General features: G+C 46.0%; 1 protein-coding gene across 2 annotated transcripts in view; it reads right to left on the reverse strand.

Moving 5' to 3' along the window:
* Window positions 1-23,978, reverse strand: part of SORCS3 (sortilin related VPS10 domain containing receptor 3) — a 477,486-nt gene that overhangs the window by 21,819 nt on the left and 431,689 nt on the right. For both annotated transcript variants that reach the window (XM_074999210.1, XM_074999212.1), the window contains exons 20-23: window positions 13,046-13,179; window positions 7,027-7,150; window positions 3,644-3,756; window positions 159-290 (exon numbers count right to left, since the gene is read on the reverse strand). In XM_074999210.1, coding sequence (XP_074855311.1) covers window positions 159-290; window positions 3,644-3,756; window positions 7,027-7,150; window positions 13,046-13,179 — 503 coding nt within the window. The remainder of the gene's footprint in view (window positions 1-158; window positions 291-3,643; window positions 3,757-7,026; window positions 7,151-13,045; window positions 13,180-23,978) is intronic.

Below are 23,978 nucleotides of genomic sequence, written 5' to 3' on the forward strand. Positions count from 1 at the left end.
ACTGGCTTCAAGGAGAGCTGCAGTTCAACAACACCACTTTCGGAATAACACAAGAGCCCAAGGAGGATTCTGCATGCAGTGGGTGTCCATGCAATGTGTTCTCTGACCTCTGCTTCATTTGGTGCTGTGACCCTCTCCCGCATCCCCATATTGCTCACCGGCTCCAGATCACCTTCATGGCCTTTCCTCCTCTCCGTCGTGTTTTTGTGGGGTAGTATGAAGAGTTCAGCAGAGGTGGGTAGGCCCGGAAACACTGCCACCAAAATCTGCTCGTTGGGGATACCTGTCACCTAGGAAGAAAAACAAACAGTGGTATTAGAAGGTCATTTGGTGCCTTTTGGTTCTGCCCACCATTCATTCATCTTGTTTCCTTCAAAGGTGGGGGGCAGTGAGCTCCTACCACTGTCTGTTGGACTCCAGTTCTGCTACAGGAGATGTAGCTCTGGTAGCCTGGTATGTCCACTGAGCAGGACCTGTTATAGAAACCGTTGTATGGAACTACAGTTTATCCTTTCACCTTTAGAGCTAAGGAATGGACTGACCATACCCAAGGATCCAAAGAACCCAGCCTCTATGGGCCTTAAATCCAGACCTATAGTGTATCCAGATTTTTGCATGTCTCCTATCTTCATATATGACTGACTCAAAAATACAGACCCCAACAGCCTGTTTCAAAACACCCAGTGATACGCATACAATCAATGGTACCTGAAAAGCATGGTGTGAACCCATTGTGCACTTCAGGCTCAGGTTTCTGGTTACCTAGCTACCTAATTTTCATGGTTGTGTCCCTGGGGTGTTCCCTCAATCTGTGGGCACCATTAGTTGCATCAGGATAGCTCACAAATTGTAGCTGAATATTTGTCCCAACAGGATACAGAAATAAGTATTTTTAAATTATTTCTATTTTACTTTGCACTGTAAGGTGCTTGTGATACCAGAAAAAAAATCAGCTTTTCTTTGTTTGTTTGTTTGTTTTGCAAAGGGACTGAATTTGGTAGAGGGGTGAAATGTTCCTGCTTAATCAAATGAACCAAAAATTCCACCAGCTGCAAATTTTTTGTACAGTTTTGTCACAGTTGATAGAAGGCCAGTAGGAATGTGATTTGCCTGTAAAACAATCACTTTCTGTTTCCAAGATCAACCACAGAAAATAAACTTGCTTTGATCTCTCTTGATGAAACATAAAAATAGAGTCTTGGGGGACATGATATTGTTAATTATTCCATGCCACCTTTCTTTTTGCAAGAATTCATGAGTGTTGGTTCACAATGTCCTGATAAAAGGCAAATGAGGGTTCCTTACATTCTATCTCAATAAATTCCCTCCACCTCCTGCTGCTTGAATAGGATAAGATATTCTTTATTTCCTGTCCCACACAGTTACGTGGTGTTGATATGTGCTCTGCTCCACAGGAGTCTAATTATCAGCTGAAAAAACATCTCACTCATTTCAATAACATAGGTAGGCAGGCAAATCGATCAATCCATCTGTTCACCTACCACTGACATGTAGTTTCCTATGGAGCAGAACACCACATAACATAGCAACACTATCCAGCTGCTTGGGCTTGCTGTGATAGCCAGGCCTACAAATTTGCCCTAATCATGAGCTCAGCTATAAAAGTTAGCGCATGTTCATGAAGCGTCACAATAACCTATAACTACAAACAATGAAGGGAACAGGTACAAAAGTGAGACTGGCTGAATGAGTCTGAACTGAATATCCTACCTGTGTAAGTCAAAGACGGCTAAGCTCATGCTTGGTCAACCGTTGGTATGTCAGAAACTAGGGTTAATAAGTGGATAAAATGATGAGTGGATGGGCTACTAAGAGCCTCAATAAGAAGCTTTGTGGAGAAAAATTGGCAACTGGAGCAAACTTTGCCATAGTGGCTGCAACTCCCTCTATTCCCTGGGATCCTGGGGTCTTCATCATCCTGACCAACTTAGGCCTTTGCGAAGGACCTAGATCAGTGATTCCCAACCTTTTCAGTGACAGGCACACCTCAGTGAGACAAACAATTCCATGGCACACCCATTTTCTTTCATCTGAATCGATTGCTCATAGAAGTCACTTATACTTACTTACATTTCCCCTTGTTACAGTCTTAGTAGAGAGGTTTGCAACACAGCAGGGCATGCAACATGCTGAACAAGGACCAAATGCATTAATGTTTCAAATCCACCACAGAATACACCATTTTAGACAGCGAGCGCAAACATTTTCAAAATCTGCTCAGCCCCCTGCTAGGGATGTTGAGTAAATGAGTAATGACTGAAAGCAGGCTCTCCTTCCTACCATCCCCTTGCAGCCAAGACGCAGCTCTTAAACAATGTTCCACCTCCAACCCTCCCTTCATCCTCCTAGCCACAGCAAGGCTGGGAAGCAGGATTTCCACTGCCTTCCAGCGTGAGCAGGGTCCTGTGGGTTCAGCATTTCCCCTCATGGTGGCACTGCAAAGAGCTACAGTGAGTGGAAATTGTCAAACTTTCACGGCACACTTGGACAGTTCTCACGACACACTGGTTTAAAACCACTGACCTAGATGGTCACTTCCACCTGGTGCAGCTGAATCTCAAAGACCACCTAGGATGTGAGCCCTTATGCCTCTCCAGCTCCGTGTGCCCTTTTCCTTGTTTCTTCTCTTTCCTATCTCTCTCCTTCTTCCCCATCCACCAAACCTCCCTATTTTGCAAAATGTCTGGAAGCCACTGGCCACAAAGAAGCAGCTAAAAACAATGCCCAAAACAGCCCAATGATGGTACAAGTTTAACAGGTCTCAGAGTGGCTGACAAGACCATGTGCTGAGCTGATCCTTTCCCAGCAGTGAGTTTTCAAATAAGAGTCAACACCAGAGATGGAAGCTGCTTTTTCTGTCTTGGCTGTTCCTTTCTCTCCCTCTATTATGTGTGTTTGTCTTGTTTTGTCTTTGGGGAAAAACAGGTCTGGCCCATTTCAACTATCTTCTTCTCTCCCTCTGGAAAACGGCTCTTTAATTCCGTCTAAGGAACCATCAGACATAGGAGGAGGGGGTTGCTTCTAAATACCTTCTCCAGCTAATGGGAAAGAGAGCAACAGACACTAGTAAAATAAAAGCTTCACTTACTACTTTGCCTTTCCAATGCTTTTTACTGTTTTTCCTCCTTTTATGTCTCTTTAATAAAATATCAAAAGGATATTTAATGCTGCTTTTCCCAAGAAGGCTGACGACTCTGTATGCCAATCCCTCTATTTTGGGATTAAAACAGTTTAGTATTGGGCAGTGTCAGGGTTATCTCGGGTTCTTTGGCCCACATATTGCACCTAAGTTAATGCCGCAATCAGGAAATAAGTAATATTTTATTCTATTAGCCACTTTACAAATATATTGAGTTTGTGCAGTGCTTTGGGATACTTAAGACTGAAAAATGCTATAGAAACTTTAATAGTAGTAATTATGTTGAGCACCAATCCCCTAATGCATTTTGTTTGACAATTGCTCAGCGCATTAACAGGCTGCTGGTGACAACTGCAAAACGATGGCTTCATTATGGCTGTTCTTTCCCATCCTTTTCTTTTTTTAGCTATTCGGCTATGAAATTCTCTGCATTTTAATTGCCTTCCCATTGTTTAGGAAGGAAAATGGGAACCAGGCACTCACCTGCACTAGTGCTCGTTTGATTACTTTGCTAATATCTTGTCTCCACTCGGGGATGTCAGGATTGTGGTAATCCAGATTTGGGGAGAATGACAAAAGCTGAGACTGGAAATACTCTGAGGATAGAGAGAGAATAATAATAATACTTGGACAGTACATAGGTCCCGATACAATGCTCAGGAAAAAGACTCCCATTGTCATGAGTAGTTTTGGATTAAGACTGTAGCTGTTTTTCTCAAAGGATCTGAAAGCTAAAGAAATAGAGAAACACACTGCAGGATAGAGATTCACAGACAGAAGAATACACTGCACTTATAAAGAACCTTTCATCCCAGTAGCATCTCACGGTACTTTGCAGAGGAAAGGTAAAAGGAAAGAAAAGACAAAAAAGAGAGAGAAGAGTGGGGTGGGTACAATGTCCTTTCATGGTGCTTTGGGTTTGTGCTTTGAACGTCTAACCTTATGGCCTTCCACTTTAACAGCTGCCACCAGTAAATAATAAAGAAGAACCAGGATGAAATTTGGAGCCAAAACCTAAACATGTGTCTGTTCTCTTGCACTAAGCTTATAGCCAGGTCTACACTACACCTTAAAGTCGATTGTAGATATGCGATTCCAGCTATGGCAATTGCCTAGCTGGAATCGCCTTACCTACAATTGTCTTATCTGGCCATCCTCAGAGAGGGAGGTTGACAGGAGAAACCTGAAAAACTCCCATTGAGCTCCCTTACTCCTGGCAAGATTGAGGAGTACAGTGGTTAATTGTCGACCCTGGTAGTTCAATTTTGCAGGTCTCCACTAGGTGCACAAATACCAGAACCCCTGAACAGGTCCATCTTCTGGGTAGTGAAGACATACTCTATGTCTAGGCTACCGAAGAAAGTTGACCTATGGTATGCAACTCCAGGTACATGAATATTATTGCTGGAGTCAATGCGCCTTAGGTTGAGTTACTGTGGGGCCAACACCATGGGGGGGTCATCAGGAGAAAGTCTTCCATTGACCAACCTTACTCTTTTCATCTGGGGTAAAGTAATGGGGTCAAAAGGAGAGTGACCTGAAGTCAGTTTGGCAGGTCTTCATTAGACCTACTAAATGGAATGCTGGTTGATCAGTCTCAGAGTAGTAACCCCAGCTGAAGTGTAGATAATAATGTTTTTTTCCCAAAGTCGGCATTATCTGCTTTTCTCCAGGAACATCACCATGAATGGTTAATACCCCAGGAAGTCAGTGGCACAGTGATATCTTTGCTGCAAGGGTGCTACTGCAGCTTTGTAAGCATAGACCTGCCCAGAACAAAACCAGTCTCCCTCATGCTTAACTCAAGCCAGCCTCCAAATCTCCTGTGCTTTGCTCTTTGCTAATGTGCATAGGGTGGCATTTCCAGCCGTCCATCCAAAACCAAGTGGTAGGTGCATATATAACACCTCCCACCTAACTGACATGTCAGGGATCAAACTGGTGACTTCCAGCACTACAGTGTGACTTTGAGCTCCACTTTGTGAGATACCACTCAAAAGGTCTCATATCCTTTGTCGACTGGGCAGAAAGGAACATTTTTAACATAGTGGTTCCCAACCCTTTCAATAACACACCACATTTCAATGAGACAAACAATTCCATGGCACACCCATTTTTTTCAGCTGAACTGATTGCTCATAAAAGTCACATTTTCTTACTGATGGTTACAGTCTTACTAGAAAGGTTCTAGTACATAGTAGTGCAGAAAGCAAGCTAAACAATGATCAAACGCATTAATGTTTCAAATCCACCACAGAATACACCATCTTAGACATTTTTGAATTCTGCTCAACACTATGCTAGGGATGTTTAGTAAACGAGTAATCACTGAAAGCAAGTTCCCCTCCCCATCAGCCCATTGGAGCCAGGATGTGGCATTTAAACCATGCCCCAGCTCTAACAAGCTCCCCCTTCTATGTCTTCTCCTTGCCACAGCAAGGAGTGGGGGCGGACTCCCTGCCATCTCATTCGGGCTGGGAAGCAGCATTTCAGCTGCCTCCCATCACAAATGGGGTCCTGCGGGTTCAGCATTTCCCCTCAGGGTGGCTCTGCAAAGAACCACTGTGTGTGTGGCCGGTGGGGGGCAAGGGATTGATGAACCCCGCACCAGCTGGTACTCAGGCAGGCTTGCAGCTTGAGCCCCAGCTGGTGCAGGGTTGTCAGTCATCCCTTCCCTGCACCCTGCACAGTGGCTCTGGAAATTGACAAAATTCTACGACACACATGGATAGTTCTCATGGCACACGAGTGCATCACAGCACACTGACTGAAAACCACTGCTCTAACATATTCTGTCCTGTGGGTTGCAGATTCTCAGCACGTGTTAAAGCTCTGTTGGATTTGTTTTCTGCAAGTTATTTTCCAGTTCCAAAGGCTACGGTTTCCCAGAAATTTACAGTGCCTCTGACCACACTCGAAATGAGGCTGATTAAACACAGATTTATTTGCACAGGCTAATAATAACTGTGTGCTATTAAATCATGTGAGCAGATTATTAAAAGCCACTGCATTTTTCACAGCTGCACAGTTGATAAACACATATTCATCTGGTTGTTAAATGCAACCTCAATCATCTGAAGTGCATATATTTGAAAACCTTGCTATTTAAGCAGGACCATATTCCTGATGATAGCTGATGATAACTGGGGAATGAAAAGAGCGGGTGGAACAGGGAAAGAAGTAGGTCATGTCCTGGAAGTATCCCCTTGATATTCCTGACCAGAACTTTGGAAATGCTGTACCATGAATCCAATCTGGGGTTTGCACAGAGGTCAGTGTGAGCAGGAACTAAGGAAGTTTAGTAAGTGCTTTGTGAATTCCCATGTGATACAGATTTGAGCTCACAGTTATGTTTTCTTTATGGTGAAGCCCTAGGCCTAGATCCTCAAAGGTATTAATGTGCCTAACATCCATTGACTTCAGCAGCTGCCCCTTCACTTTCATAAGTGATAGGTACATGAATACCTTTGAGGATCTGAACTTAGTGTCTTGAATTTTTGGAGCTCCCAGTAACTTGGGAGATAACAGGCCATGGAGGAGTCCCAGACCTGGAGAAGGGGAAACAGCAATTTAACTAAGAAGCTTTGCTAGATGGATTTAGTTAATGGGATTTACCAAATCACTCCCTCAATCAAACCTGCTCTTTGGTCTCTCTACAATTGAGGCAACTGGACAACAGGCCCTGCAGCCTGAAGTTGGAAGATACCCCAAACACCAATAATGCAAGATCCTAGGTTACTCAGATGTGTCCCATACTGAGCTTCAGTAGAGAAGTGACTGCCCGCTTTCCCCTGCTGGATTTGGGAACACTCTTGGAATCTGCCCGCCTCCTTGCTTTTGGTTTGCTTGCAATTGGTGGCACATACCATGTATGGCAATGTCCTTGGTGTCCTGGAGCAGGGCGCTGCCAGCAGAGACCTGCACGGTGATGGTATTCATCCCCTCAGTGGTGAAGATGTAGGAGACGCTGCTTTCTAGGGTGATCAGGGGCTGAAAAAGTCAAACACAAGCCACGATGATAGAGCCCCATTCTAGGACTGGTCACAAGCCACGCAGCAGTTACAGCATCTTTTGGCTTCACAGCAATGATACATTGAACTGCCCTGGGACACCATTTTCTCCAACCCACCAGCAGCTCATACAGCACTCCTCCCCAGGGCTTATTGTGTTTACACAGGACACACATCATGGACCTTCCGGAACCTACTTTACCAAGCCTCAACAGCAGCCAGGTACATCTCTTCCTATTGCAAATGCTTCCTGAAATTCAGCCTAAAATGTTCCCATTGAAGACCTGCATCCTCTTCCTCTTGGATACACCCAGTTAGAGCACATTTAGCAACTCCACAGCTGGGGTGACACTATTTGCAGAATGCAGTATCCTTCTCTCATGCCTCAACAGCTGGTGGTTTGCCAAGCTTCACACAAAACGTGATGAACTTGTCGGAGCCACTCTAGCTCTATACCGCTATTTTATACCTCATAAGCTACACACTTGCTATGTGGAAGCAGAAGAACATGGCAGTTCTCAAGCCAAGGAACATTAGCAATTGTCCTAGAGGTTTCCGGCCATGATTCCATCCTAAGGTAACACCAGTCACTCTTATTTTTAAAATTGTCCTTTTCTTCTGTATCCCCATGCTGGGTATTCTATTATTAGGGCTGATTCCACCTGCATCACAGAGTTGTAACATTCAGCCAGTTCCTTCAATTTAATTGAAGCGTTGAGGCCCAGGAACTAACTCTAAATTAAATCAAGGCACGTAAGGTTCATTTGCACAAACCTATTAGGCAGCTGGACACATTTATTAAACCAAACCTGTGTTAATCCAAGCAAACTGGCCTTTAGTTATATTGCAAAACCAGCAGACCAGCAATTCATTACAACAGCTCTTTCTGGTTAAAGTGGTGGGGCTGAGCCTGATGCCTGCCGCCCTCCCAGGGAGTCCCCCTCACCCCCACACTCCTCACGTACTGGGGCACTGAAACCCCATACTTATCCGCTCCTCCGATCCCTCCCAGAGCTGGAACATGGTGAATAGCTGACTCACGGCATTCTGGAAGGGAGGGGAAGGAGCGGACACAAACATGAATCAGGCAATTTGTGCCACTCTGAAAGTGCTGGGAGGGTGGGGTAGGCATAGGAAGTGTGGGACTGCTGTGCCCCACTGCGTGATAGGCACATGGGGGATGTGGGTAGCCAGGGGTCCATGGGCCACAGGTTGAGCCCCAGTGGATTGCATGTGGCCCATAGTCCAAAGGTTGCCCACAACTGGCTTACGTACTCTTTGGGAGGCTCAGTGGGTATGATGGGAGCAGCGTGGCTAGAACTCCAGACTGGATCCAGTGTGTAGTGTTTATCAGAGCTTTCTATTTATTGCACCCATTGCATTCCACACCATTGTCACATAACGCATGAACAGGACTCCGTCCTTCTCCACGGTGCAGAAAATTGCCAGGGTGCCCGTGAGACATGATACACAGTGCTCATGGGGGAACAATACATGTCTGCAGTGGTTCATGACACTTACGTGGCTCAGATTCACTCTTGGATCTACAGACAGTGGTGGATGTGCTGTGTGGAGGATGGCTGCAGAGGTAGAACCTGCTTATACCTTCCTCTCTTCTCCAGTGGAAAGAGGCTAAAAATGGCCAGAGGCCAGAGCAGGGGAGGGATGGGCTAATTCTCAGCTGCTTTTGCAAGCAGTGGGGCATCTCTGGAACCTTGTTGTCAAGGTCAAGCTGACTATGACGGGTCCTTCCTTAGCTTTCACACATGGTCTCCTTACCTAGGAGGGGAACCAGCTGGTGTAAGGAGGTACAAGGAACCCTCCTCTCTAAGGCTACGTCTACACGTGCACGCTACATCGAAATAGCTAATTTCGAAGTAGAGACGTCTACACGTCCTCCAGGGCCGGCAACGTCGATGTTCAACTTCGACGTTGCTCAGCCCAACATCGAAATATGCGCAGCGAGGGAACGTCTACACGCCAAAGTAGCACACATCGAAATAAGGGAGCCAGGCACAGCTGCAGACAGGGTCACGGGGCGGACTGAACAGCAAGTCGCTCCCTTAAAGGGCCCCTCCCAGACACGCTTTCATTAAACAGTGCAAGATACACAGAGCCAACAACTAGTTGCAGACCCTGTATATGCAGCACGGACCCCCACCTGCAGCAGCAGCAGCCAGAAGCCCTGGGCTAAGGGCTGCTGGACACGGTGACCACAGAGCCCCGCAAGGGCTGGAGAGAGAGTATCTCTCAACCCCCCAGCTGATGGCCTCCATGGAGGACCCCGCTATTTCGATGTTGCGGGACGCGGATCGTCTACACGTCCCTACTTCGATGTTGAACGTCGAAGTAGGGCGCTATTCCCATCCCCTCATGGGGTTAGCGACTTCGACGTCTCGCCGCCTAACGTCGATTTCAACTTCGAAACAGCGCCCAACACGTGTAGCCGCGACGGGCGCTATTTTGAAGTTACTGCCGCTACTTCGAAGTAGCGTGCACGTGTAGACGCAGCTTAAGACAGCTGGTGTGAATCCCAGGTTCAATCCACAGATGTACTTTGAGCCGATTTGTTCCTAAGCGAAGCAGCCTTTTTGTCTTGAATGAGCCAGGGACCCCTGACCCACCGACTATGCACCTTAAGTGAGGACTGGAGCAGGATCCAATATAACCTGTGACAGGACTTCATGTAACTCTGACAGGTGGAACCAAACCTGGGACCCCCCAGAGATTAGGGTTTGAGCTAATAGCCAGCCAGCTCTCAGCTCAGGCTGTAGAGGAGACTCACTCTTTCTCTCTGTAAGTGGTCTAGGTGCCGTGATATGGGACAGGGAACCACATCCAGAAGGTGCGAGTGTTACATTTGCATGACTTGGCAGGGGCAGGCTGTCACGCAACAGACTCTGGAAAGCCTGATGGGAGGAGATGTTGTACCCGGAGAGTGGAACAGGAGCTTGGAGCCAGAGAGAAGAGTGCAGTCCTGCTGCACGTAGTGGTTTCCAAGCCAGACAGACTCAGCAATGCAAAGTGGCTTCTCAGAACTGCCACTGATTTTGCTGCCATTGGCTGCCTTCCTTTTGGTAGTACCCACAAGAGGATCCACGTAATGCTGCTCAGGCTTGAATATCAATGGACCTAGAATGGGTTGGTGTTGCAGAGAGGACATAAACCCTTGTTCCTCTCCATTCTGTCCCACCTGACCAAGCCCCTTCCCACGCAAGGGTTGCTAAAGAGGTGGCATTACTGCAACAGAGGTGGGGGGCACTGCTGCAATCCCAGGTCCCACAGGAGTCGTGCACATCTTCTGCAGTCTCTATACAGCTTCCTGAGCTTCTCCTCTCCATTACAAGTCTTGTGGATAGTACCAAGAGGGAGCACTGGACTAAATTGCCCAGGGGGGTTGTGGAATCTCCATCATTGGAGATATTTAAGAGCAAGATAGATGAACACCTGTCAGGGATGATCTAGATGGTGCTTGGTCCTGCTCTGAGTGCAGGGGTCTGTATGTGATGACCTTTTGATGTCCCTTCCAGTTCTAGTGTTCCATGTTTCTAAGTCTTAGCTGGATGGCCATGTTAGTCTGTATCTGCAAATACAACAAAGAGTCCTGTAGCACTTTAAAGACTAACCCTGAGTTAGGCGTAAGCCTTTGTGGGAAAAACTCGCTTTCTCAGATGCATAGTGATCTCTGTAGGGCAACCACTCTGATCTGTGTCAGGTGTGCTCCCATTTGGCCATCAGAATTGTCTAGCTGAAGCCCCTCCAGCCCTCAATGGTTGAGCCACCATGAGCCACAGAGAAAAAAGATGAGACACCATTGTAAAACATTCACCATTTCCATTGGGAAGAGACAGAAAATGCATGATCCCTGCATACAAAAATCCACAGTGCAGCCACCATCCATTGTCTGCCTTCTTCCCTATAACACCCTATGATTATCCCTGTAACTTTTGTTGTGCAAGACCTAAACAAATGCACAGGAGCTGTGCTCAGACTGCAATTATCTGCACCACCCCTCTGCTTTCAGAGTGCTCTGCTAATTTACTACCACTCACCAGAGTTTCTCTGTATTCCCTGTACCATCTGTAAACTGAGCACTGCAACACAACAGACCATGATTCTGGGGTATGGGTGTATTTGTAATATATCCTGCTTTCAGGGCAAGGATATAGGCAACAAGTGGTCCATGGCAATAGATTAAGGTCTGCAGGCAATTCTGAATCCCTGGGTTGACACAGTTGAAAGGGTCCTTCAGAAAGCCAACCCCATTTCTGTTAACACAATCCAATAAGACTCAATAAGAGAATAGTATCAGAGGAGTAGCCACGTTAGTCTGTATCTTCAAAAACTACAAGAAGTCCTGTGGCACCTTATAGAGTAACAGATATTTTGGAGCATAAGGTTTCATGGGCAAAGACCCACTTCATCAGATGCATGAGTGGGGGTTCCAGAGGAATCTCTAAATTTATAGGCTCATGAAAAGGAGGGAGTCCCAGTCAAGTGGAGGGCCAGAGTTGGCAACGTCAGTTCAGTCACAGAGGATGTAGAGGATAAGAGACTGATCAATCTTCTGTATTACTAGCATTAACTATTTTAGTATATGCATTTGTAAAGCATCTCTCACCATGACCTGTATGTTACTATCTACTGGTTCGAGGTTACACTGACAGGCAAGGGATTCCACTTGAAACCAGTCACTTACATTTCTGAGACCGCAAACAATTTGCAGAACAGTTAGAGCAGAGACAAGATCTTTGGCTATTTAATGCCATCTTCCCATCCTTATTTTTAAAGGCTCAAATGTCCAGACCCCATCCTTAGCATGACCTGTAGTTGTACAGGCGCAAATAACTGCAGACTCTGTTTTTCGACCTGCAATTTATACTGCTTGGGGTCTAAGGCTGTGTCGTCACAGCCACAATAGATGTGATTTTACATCAATAGCGAACATGAGTAAATGCCTTGATGTAGCTAGTTCAGATCAGTCCCAGGTGGGGAGTATAGCTATCTCAAAGAAAAAAACACTTTTTTGCAGTGGAAACAGGCTTAGTTCCTGACTGTATTTGTGAATCAGGGACATAGACACTGAAGTGACACCTTCATGCCTACTGCTGGACATAAAGTTCCAACCACATTACATCTTTTTGCAATTTACATCTGCGTAAATGAAATGGAGGGCAGCCCCTGAAATTGTAGCCCAGAGATCTCACAAGCATTAAAGAGCATCTCAAACAGCCAATTTCCTGGATTATTCCTTTAGGAAGATCTCCAAAATCTCCATTAGAATTCATTCAAACTTTTTATAAAGAGACCCTTTATACTAAGCAAAGATTTTTGCTAATCCGTATGTTTAAGAGAGGTTTCACTTGTATCTCTACCATGTGTTCATGGCTCCAAACAATAAGCATGGGCAGGCAGGGAAAATTCATTGCAAGCCAAGCTTGAATTTCTAGACAGCAGTAGTGATTTGAAATCCAGCAGCTTTAAAGTACTGTGTTGCAATCCAACATTATATGCTGTATACTGGTATATAATGGAAACACTGACGGTTACTGGAACACCAGCCACTGTTAAATGCTGTGTTGAAACCTGGCATTATCTGGTATAGAGTGGTATATAATTTTGTTAAGTTGCAAGCAAACTCTGGTAATAACAGTGGTCTGCCAAGCACAATGATAAGCAGTGGCAAAACTGTAATGACTTCTGCAACATCATCAGAAGGGGAAAATAAATCACAATGGGCAAAGTTCAGAAAATAAACAAACCGTTTTTAGACTGAGGGAAATAAACAATCAAGAGCAGTGTGTTTCCACTGCTACGCAAACAGCAGTCTGCCCCGCAGAACCAATGAAGTAAATAAAATATGATGTAAATGTACCTTGCTGCTATTACCAAACCACCAGAAGTAGATAACGGTGCCCGGTTGACTTGGCCATACCACTGCAGTAAGGTTGACTTCCTTATTCCTGATGGCAACGAAGGGGGCATTCAGATGGACATGCTCCACTGGACCTGTGAAAGGTGATGCCATAATTACAGGGATCTAGGTAAGTCCTCCCTGCACCATGACTGACAACAGTGCAAAGCAAAACTCCCTCCTTTTTGAAGTCAGTCCAGTTCCTGTGGAATTTATTTGGTGTAAGGGATGAGAGAATTAAACAATTAGACGATCAGTTAATGATAGGAGATGACACCAAATTAACAACCCTGGAGATTCAATTTTTTTGTTGAGCGTCTACAGAGTTACATGGTCGGAGATAGCAGTGCAAGCTTCCCCTGAAAAGCCCAGACATCACGTCCTGGACTTGGAGCTGGGATGCACAAACTCTTGGAGTTTTACAGGGTGATTTAGACTCTCTGCCTGTGCATACCTTAGCCTGTTGGAGCCAGGTTTAATGATGCTTTGAATAATATGGCCATCAGCTTGCTAAGGACCAAACAGAAACCTACCAGCTCATTGTACATTTCACTAAACAGCTATCATATAGCTGTGAATTCCCATCTCAGCAGCCCCAGCTGGGTTCTTTAAGTGAGAGGACCTATAGACCAGTACTAACCCTCCAAGCCATGTTGGAGGGACAAATTTACTCCCTTGATTAAACCAACGTATCTGGCAGGTATGGGCAAAATCAGTCCATCTATGGGTTTCATTACATCACTCATCATCAATGTAGCTGAGCATTAAGACACATCAGATGGGACCTTTTAGTCACTCTTTACATTGAAAATATTTCTCCTTCCTTGAAACTTGAACCAAACCCATCCAAGTTTTTCAATATTATTAATATTAGCATTCCACTCAAGCCCAACGTGCCCCTTATGGACGAACACCAAGTTGTGGTAGGCACTGAACAAAAGGACGGTCTTGCCCCAAAGAGTCTACAATCTCATACAAGAACAGAGGTAACAGATTGCCACAAACAGCCAGATGGAGGTGCACAAGGAAACCATGACATAGTGATGATCAGCAGGATAGACAACTGTGAGAATTTTCTGTGGGCATCAGAGCAAAGGCTGGTTTTAAGGAGGGGTTTGAAGAAAGAGAATGAGGTCACTTTGCAGATATCTATGGGGAGCAGGAGGGGCAAAAAGCACAAAGAAGCTAATATGAAAATGTAAATAGTGAGTGATTAATATTAATAATATTTTATAAGTCTCAGAATTTAGCACTAGCTGTGCGATGGAGCAGAAATTCTAAGAACATTTATGCTTCGGGTATTCATTATCTGATCAAAGCTAGTTAGTAGTAAGAGTCTCCTGCAGATTTCCAGAGCAAAAAGGTTTGAATAAGGCTGGGCAATCACCTAAATTTCTGTTTCCTTGTTGATGTAGAGTTATGCCTGGAAAATGTCAGGGGTCAGCTGTCACTGGCAGTTTTCTTTCCACCTTTATTAATAATGGGCCCAGTTTATCCTTCTACAGCGAGAGTGCTGAGAAGAAGAGAGACCCCCAGAGATAAAGAGATAACCTCACTTGCTTCTGGAGTCATCGAAAAGGTGGTGATGTAGCAGAAAAATCTGTAGCAACAGCAAATGGTCAGAAATAACTTATGCTCACTTCCAGTACATGACAGTGGAGAATTCAATTCTTTGCCACCAAAATGAAAAGAATAAGACCAAAAAAAAAAAAAAAACCCAAACCAAACAGAGTCAGAAAACACTACCATTTTTAATTAGAAATTCAGCTATTTCTCCATCTATTTTTTTCACTCCCTCTTGCTTTACCTTTTGTGGAGGACTGGATTTCAGTTGATAATTGTGATACACTAAGCATGCCAGTGTGTTGCTGACTGTGTCTTCTCAGTACTGTTCAGATCTGGTAGTTAGATGTACCACTACTAGTAAAGAAAAGGCAGAATTTGTGGATAAAGTTTGACAAAGGCACTAAGCCATGCTGGGTCCGATTCCCAGCTCTGTCACAGACCCTTTATGTGAAACTGGGCAAATCACTAAGCCTATGTCTATACTTGACTAAAAAAGGCGATTCCTGATACGCAATTCTAGCTAAACAAATTACATAGCTAAAATCGACATATCTGCACTTGGCTAGATTGCCTGTCTCTATGGGGCAAGGTCAATGGGAGAGTTTCTCCCTTCGACCTCCCTTACTCTTCGTGTCTTGTGACCCCTGATAGGTTAAGTTTGTGTGTCTATACTAGACACACAGAATCAAACCCCAGAAGATTGACCCTGAGTGGGGTAATATTCTGTGGTAGTTCTCATGTAGCCTAATCCCTCTGCTTCAGATTCTCTTCTTTACAACGGGAAAGTTAACCCTTTCTCTGCTTGGTTTGTAAACTCTTTGCAAGGCAGGGATTGACTCTTACTATCTGTACATACAGCACCTAGCACAATGGGACCCCAGGCTTGACTGAGGCTTTGGGTGCTGCTGTAACAGGTATCTCCTTTTGACAGGGAGAACAATGCCTCCAGATGCCAACCACATGCATTAGCTTTCCAGGAGTGAAGAAGCTGCCCTGGTCTTTCAGATGCTTGTAGAACCCAATTTCCAGGCCTGAAGGAGAAGTCTGAAGGTCTGCCTGCTTTTAAGTCCTATGAACATCACACAGATCCAAGACTTGGTCAATCAGCTCCTTTCTTGGCTGCTCACCTACATAAAATACCCTGAGCAGCCCCTAAAAGTTCATTCAGGCAATGATTTGTTTCTACTGCTTCATATGCCTTCCGCTGAAATGTAAGTACAATATTTCTATTCCAGTTCATTTATTTGATAATAAGAGGGTAGAATATTTCGCAGTAGTCTTCTGTGCACTTTTTGCATGTTTCTGTAAGTAGTTTTTAAGTGAGATGTAGGTTGGTGATATGCAACACAAATCTGACTCCTGAAAAGAGAAAGCAATCTGGAAAGGTTGAACAGAACTTGTTTCAAGACCTTAGATAACCTCAGTACCATATTTCTCAACTGGTGGTATGCATACCCTTCGGGGTATGTGAGAGAGAGAGTTCTGCTGATGCCGATGGGTCAAGGAAAGGGAAACAAGATGTGAAACTGGTTCTTGTTGAATGCAGAGATGATTCTATTTAGCTAAAGCGATTCCAATGTGCTTAATATCCATGGATAATGAAGATTAATTATTGATATGTGATAGAGTGCAAGAGCCCCAGATCAGGCAACAGGTCTAAAGGGACAGTGATGGGTGGAAGAGGAGAAGGGGGAAGAAAACAGAGTGGCTCAAGGCCACGTGAGTTTTCATCTCTATAATCTTGCTTCTGGAAAGCAAATCCAGCAATAACATTAATTAATCCCTGAGCAAGTGGTTGCTATTAGAGGCTAGCAACTATTTTTGCTAGCTAATGGCCCACAGTGAAGCCAAGAGCAGTTATTGCTCCAGTAACTGGTTGCTGAACATGGCTGTGATTAATTTTGAGGGAATTACAAGGATGATAAAGGATTCAAGGGACATTGTCCTCTTTTATGCACCAAGCTTGGAGTTTAAAACCAAACCCTGTTCTTAGTCTTTTGCCAGTTGGAAACATTAGACAAGCATCCCCCAACCCAACCCCTGCTCCCACGGAGCACAGCCTGTGAAACACAGGAGGGAGAGAAGGTGTATTTGTGGGCTGGGGGAGAAGATAGTTGAACGTCATGAACTCCATCAGGAACTTGAATTATAGGAGCTCCCATACTAAGTGGTCTAACGATCCAAGCAAAGAACAGGAAGCTCCAATCTCCTGAATTCTTATTTTAGTTTCCACACTCAATCACCCCTTAATCTTCAGTGGCATTAAAAGAGTCACTCAACCACTCTGGATCTTAGCTACCCTATGTATAAAACAGAGGTAATGATATTTACCTCCTTCACTCACATTGGTGAGGCAAAAACAGCTAACTTTTGTCCAATATATTAAATATGAAAAGCACTATATAAGCACTCACATATTATTAATGCTCCAGAAAACATTCCAGGCCTAATGGCTTTGCTATATTTAATCAACATTGCCAACCTGAAACATTCGAAAATCTGATGTCCCAAACCCAAAAATCAGGAAACTGGATGACAAAAGAATAATGTGTTTGGTGATTGTTTTATTTTTCTTCTGATTTCTGGGCCTTTAGAATATGGTTGGATCCCATTTAAAGCTATTCTTCAAGCTATGAGGCCTAGAAACTTAGTTTCAAAATGAAAGCTGAGATTTTTCCCATAGACACGCTATCTTAGGGATTGAGAACAACAAGAAGTCCTGCGGCACCTTATACGCTAACAGATATTTTGGAGCATAAGCTTTCGTGGGCAAAGACCCACTTCGTCAGATGGGCCATATCCCCCCGGTCTTATTTGACCTGTTTTTTCCTCTCTTCATACATACTACTGATAAAGGGCCTTTTCCACCCTGACTGAATAGACCTTGTCAGCTCTGGCCCTCCCTTTTACTGGGACCCCACTCTTTAAACACCCCTCTGAAACCACCCCCCCGACTCATGCACCTGATGAAGTGGGTCTTTGCCCACGAACGCTTATGCTCCAAAATATCTGCTAGTCTATAAGGTGCCACAGGACTTCTTGTTGTTCTCGAAGATACAGACTAACACGGCTCCCTCTCTGATCTTAGGGATTGGGGTCTCAGAAAAAGAGCCAACATTAAGAGCAGAAAAAAACAAAAAGTCAGAACTTGTGTTCCACTGAAAAGTCCAATATTTCTGTATTTGGTTCTGTCTCATTTTGAGACATACTAAAATAATAATCAAACTTTTTCTAACTTGAACATTCCCAAATAATTCTGATTCAGAAATGTTGAAATGTTTTCAATCAATCGCAGCTGCCTCTGTATCTTTTAAATGTTTTTTTAAACCAGATCAGTTATACTGTTGCAAAGCACTGTTCATTTGGCCTCAGAGTGTCTAACTCAGGTGATGGGCACCTACATCTGAGCAGCCATGTTAGCGTAACTCAGCTGTGAGCATGCCTGCAAAAGAGCTCTACTCATGTTTTGTGTCCTCCCTGTTTCTACACTCACTTGTGTGTGTCTCAGGGGAGGGACACATTTCATGCTTCTTTGTGCTGAGATTCTTTCCCTGGCAACTGTTTCAGTCTTGGGAGAACCTGTCTGCCTGTTGGGAGGAAGGAATTGGGGAAAAGGGCATTGGAAAACTATCGGCATTCAACTGACCTTGCCTCATTCTGGACTATGTACCCCATGATGCATACATGGCCCAATTAAATGATACTGAGGTGCATTGTGGAAGATGTAGACCAGCCAGGGAGCCACAGAAAAGAATGGCAGCCGAAAGCATTCAATTTACAACACCCAAAGGCACCACAACACCTTATGCTGATGCAGTTTAATGTTGAATTGACTTGAAACCATGTTTTGCTGTGGTTTAACAAACTGAAAGGTTTCAATTCATGTTGAAGGAACTTAGAACAACACATTTCATTCTCATTTGCATTATGGAAAATCAAAAATGCTGTGCATGGAATATTCTGATGTTGTGAAAGCAGCATTTTTTTTTTGTCAAACAGTCATTCTGATGGAAAATATCCAACCAGCTGTAATGATGGGATTTGTAATCAGATCACAAGACTTGGAAACTTTATTTACTTATTTCTCACCATATATTCTTATGGCTGCATTTCATAGCAGCAATAAGTCACAAAAGGCAGCATGTATTCCTAGGCATTTATATTGCTGCTCCAGAAACTTGTCTGCATCTCTTAGGTCCAGAAACTGATAGGAAGACTGCTGAGACCAGGTTCATTCACGAGCTATGTGTATGTCCTGCTAGCTAGGAACTCCTGATGGAATAAACCAGTCTTGTGGTATTATATCTTTTTCAGAGCTGCCCAGAATCACAAAGTACTGCAACACTTGTGGATGATAAAATATTAACATCACAAACAGTAGCTAAAGCTAGCTGAAGTTTCTCAAACCCTAAAGAAAGTTTTGAATTGTGTTTTGAGGGATTGATTCATGCTGTGTGAAGTACATTCACCTATCCCCTTAATATAGTGCTGGAGGTTTAAAATCCTTCATTGCTTGTGTGAAAGAAACATCTCACTTAGCTAGCAGGAAGGGAAAAGAGAACTTACTCACCTGTAGTAACAATGGTTCTTCGACGTGTGTTCCCGTGGGTGCTCCACAATAGGTGTCGGGCTCGCCCGGCACCGCAGATCGGAATTCTTCTAGCAGTTTCTATTGGATCGCGCATGCGCCGACGCGCGCCGCTCCCTTGCGCACCCTCGGTCATGTGCGCGATCCGGTCCCCACCAGTTCCTTGACCAACCGCCTCGAATGCTCCTGAAAAACACCAGACAGAGATCCGAAGCAGGGAGGATGGGCGGGTGGTGGAGCACCCACGGGGACACATCTCAAAGAACCATCGTTACTACAGGTGAGTAACTTCTCTTTCTTCTTCGAGTGGTCCCCGTGGGTGCTCCACAATAGGTGACTACCCAGCAGTAACCCAAGTAAGGAGGTGGGTAATCGATTCATGTGCAGCTTGCCCCCAAGAGGACTGCTGTCGACAGATGGGTATCCTCCTCGAGTACCCGATGCAGGGCGTAATGCTTGGCGAAGGTGTCGTAGGATGACCAGGTCGCCGCTCTACAGATGTCTTTTAATGCGATTCCCTTGAAGAAGGCTGTTGATGCTGCCACCGCCCTGGTGGAGTGAGCCCTAGGCGGGGCCAGCAAAGGGGTCTTTCGAAGCTCGTAGCACATTTTTATACAGGACACAATGTGCTTTGAAATTCTCTGGGAAGAGAGGCCTTCCCCTTTTGACCTGGGAGCGAGAGACACCAGAAGCCTGTCCGTTTTCCGGAAGGACTTAGTTCTGTCTATGTAAAAGGCCAATGCCCTTCTCACATCTAGGAGATGTAGGCATGCCTCCTTGCTGGAGCTGTGAGGCTTCGGGTAAAACGAAGGTAAAACTATTGGTTCGTTAAGATGGAACTCCGAGGAAACTTTTGGAACGAAGGCCGGGTGTAACCGTAAGGTTACCGCCTCCTTTGAGAATATTGTGCAGGGCGGCGTTGCCATCACTGCTGCAAGCTCGCTCACCCTGCGGGCTGACGTAATCACAAGAAGGAAGGTTGTTTTCATAGTAAGGAGTCGGAGGGGTACCGTGGCTAATGGTTCGAAGGGCGGTCCCGATAGCGTGCTGAGCACCAAGTCCAAACTCCACGATGGTGGTAGCAGTTTTCGAGGGGGGTACAGGTTTACCAGCCCCTTCAAGAACCTTGTGACGATAGGGTGGGCAAATACAGTGGGCCCTTCCTCTATATGCCGAAAAGCTGATATAGCAGCGAGGTGGACCTTTATCGAGGATAGAGAAAGCCTGTCTCATTTGAGGTCCAATAGGTATTCTAGTGTTATGGTTATAGGAATGTCAAGGGGAGCTAACTGTTTGGCAGAACACCAGGCTGTAAAGCGTGTCCATTTCTGTTCATAAGTCCTCCTGGCGCAGGTCCTTCGGCTACACTCCAAGACTTGTCGTACTCCCTCCGTACACATGCTCTCTAAGGCGCTGAGCCATGGATTAACCATGCTTGTAGGCGTTGTCCTTGAAGGTGTGGGTGCACTATGGACCCCTGAGCCTGCGTGAGTAAGTCCGGAGCCATCAGTAGGGGGAGTGGTGGACAATCCAACATGCGCAGAAGCAAGGGAAACCATTGTTGCCAGTCCCAAGTTGGAACTATGAGTATCATGAGAGCTCTCTCCCTTCTGGCTTTCTGCAGAACCTTGTGGATAAGCGTTGTGGGGGGAAACGCGTAGAGTAGAGGGCCCTTCCATGAAATCATGAATGCGTCCCCCAGGGACCCCGCCCTATTCCTGCTCTGGAGCAGTACTGGGGACACTTCTTGTTGTACTGGGTGGCAAACAAATCGACTTGGGGAAACCCCCATGTACGAAATATGCGCTGTACCAGGTCGGAGCGGATCTGCCATTCGTGAGTGAGTGTGAAGTGCCTGCTCAGCTGATCTGCCTTCACGTTGTGGGTGCCCGGCAAGTACAAGGCTTTCAACGTTACGTTGTTGGCGATGCACCAGTTCCACAATCGGACTGCTTCCATGCATAACGCACGGGATCATGCCCCTCCTTGTCGATTGATGTACAACATAGTGGAGGTATTGTCGGTATTGATCCCGACTACTTTGCCATGCAGGTATTTCCGAAAATGTCTGCACACAGTGAACACTGCTCTGAGCTCCAGTATGTTTATGTGCAGTGTCTGTTCCATAGGGGACCATAGCCCTTGCGTCACCTTGCTGCCAACGTGCGCTCCCCATCCTATGTGGGAGGCGTCGGTAGTAAGAAAAATAGAAATTTGTGGTTGGTGGAAGGGCACCCCCGCTAGCAGATTCTTGGGATTTTCCCACCACGCTAGGGATCTGCGCACCTCTGTCGTGGGCGACACTACCCTGTGGACAGTGTGGGATGCCGGTTTGTAAACACTCGCCAGCCAATGCTGCAGGCTTCGCATGTGTAACCTGGCATTCTGTACCACAAATGTCGCTGCCGCCATGTGCCCCAACAGTTGCAGGCACGTTAGGACCGGCACCGCGGGGCTGTACGTCATGACTTGCACCAGGGAGTTGATGGCACGGAAGCGGGAGTCAGGCAGGTATACTCTTGATGCAATAGAGTTTATGCGTGCCCCTATGAACTCTATATCTTGCGTGGGTTTGGTCTTTGACTTTGCGAGGTTGATAACTAGGCCCAGCGAAGTAAACGTGTTCACGGTGACGCGTATCATGCGTAGGACCTCTGCCTTTGAGGCCCTCTTCAGTAGGCAGTCGTCCAGATATGGAAAAATAAACACCCCTGTCTGTGCAGGTAGGCTGATACCACTGCCAGGGTTTTGGTAAAGACTCCGGGTGCCGAGGATGGGCCGAACGGAAGAACCCTGTGCTGGAAATGTTCCCTGCCGACTGTGAAGCGGAGGAAGTGTCTGTGTGCCGGGTGGATTGTTATATGAAAGTAAGCGTCTTGTAAGTCGAGGGCTGCAAACCCGTCTCCATCATCCAGTGCCGTAAGTATGGAGGCAACTGTAATCATCCGAAAGTGTTGCTTGCGCAAGTAACTGTTGAGGCCCGGTAGATCCAAAATCGGCCTCCAGCCTCCTGTTTTCTTCTCTGATAGGAACTAGCGTGAGTAAAAACCTTTCCCTTGGAATTGTTCCAGCACTCTTTCCACCGCCCCTATGAACATGAGGTGACCTACCTCCTGCTTCAGCCTCGCCTTGTGGGTAGCGTCCCTGAGATGAAGCCGGGTGGGAGGTTTCGTCGGTGGAAGTGACTGGAAGGGGATCGTGTAACCCGTGGCTATAATTTCCAGCACCCATTTGTCTGTGGTGATCTTTTTCCATTGGGAGTGGAACAGTTTGAGGCGATGATGGAACATGAGATGAGAATGGCATTGAGCGATGGTGTTGATAGTGCAGCCCTCGACATGCCCGTCAAACTTGCTGTCTCTGGGCTTGCCCCGAGGGTGTACAGCTTTGTTGAGAACATTGCCTGGGGGCCCTGTACTGCTGCTGCTGTTGATGGAGCCCTTGGTCGTAGCCTCGCTGATATTGCATGTGCTGTGGTTGGTAATCATAGCGTCTTTGCTGAGGATAGAATTTATTTTTCTTGTACGGGGGAGTATAAATACCCAAGGTCTTAAGTGTGGCCCTCGAGTCTTTGCTGGAGTGGAGGACCGAGTCGGCTGAGTCCGCAAACAGCTTTTGCTTGTCAAAGGGGAGATCCACGATCTTCGCCTGTAGGTCTCTGGGGATACCGGACGTCTGGAGCCAGGATTCCCTACGCATTACCACTGCTGCGGCTGTTGAACGTGCCGCTGTGTCTGCCACGTCCAGGGCAATCTGGACTCCCGTCCGCGATGCCGCGTAGCCCTCTTGGACAATCGCCTTTAACACTGGCTTCTTATCCTCCGGGAGTGAATCCATGAGAGGAGTGAGTCTAGAGTAATTGTCAAAGTTATGGTTTGATAGATGTGCCGCATAATTTGCCATTCTCAATAATAGGGTAGAGGAGGAGTAGACCTTCCTGCCGAACAGCTCTAATTTCTTAGCATCTTTATCCGACCTCCCGATTTGTACTGAGACGTCTTCGACCTCTGCTGGGATGATTTGACCACCAAAGAATTGGGTTGTGGGTGACTAAAAAGGAACTCCATGCCCTTGGCTGGGACGAAGTACTCTTTATCTGCTCTCTTGTTCATAGGCGGAATAGAGGCCGGAGTCTGCCATATGTTAGTGGCTGACTCCATAATGGCCTCATCCAGCAGGATAGCGATTTTAGATGAAGCCGGGGGTCTCAAATTTTTCAGGAGTTTATGGTGCTTCTCCTGCACCTCTGCTATTTGAATGTCTTGTGTGAAAGCTACTCTTTTGAACAGCTCCTGGAATTGTTTAAGGTCATCCGGAGGGGAGACATCCCCGGGGGCAATGGCCTCATCTGGGGAGGATGAGGAGGAACCGCTGGGGTAAGCCTCCCCCAAATCCTCTGGCTCCCGAGTTCGGTGGTATACTTGCTCCCTGGTGGGCTGTGAAGGGAAGTCTCGGGACTCTGGACCTAATTCCCCTGGGACAACTGCGTTCCCGTCCCAGAGCAAGAATGTACACGGGAGTATTGATGAGTAGTAGGAGAGGACCTGCCCCTGGATCTAGACCTGCGGTGTCTGTGTTCAGCATGATGAGGATGACCATAGCAACATGGGCAAGGGCCCGGTGATGGAGACCTGGACCACGATCGGGGAGTGTATCCATGATGTCTGGGAGAGCGGGATCTCCGTGACGACATTGATAGTGGTGAAGCTGGTTTGTGATAGTACTCAAGGGGATCCATGC

The sequence above is a fragment of the Carettochelys insculpta genome, chromosome 7 (assembly GCF_033958435.1).
Source record: "Carettochelys insculpta isolate YL-2023 chromosome 7, ASM3395843v1, whole genome shotgun sequence".
NCBI lineage: Eukaryota > Metazoa > Chordata > Testudines > Carettochelyidae > Carettochelys > Carettochelys insculpta.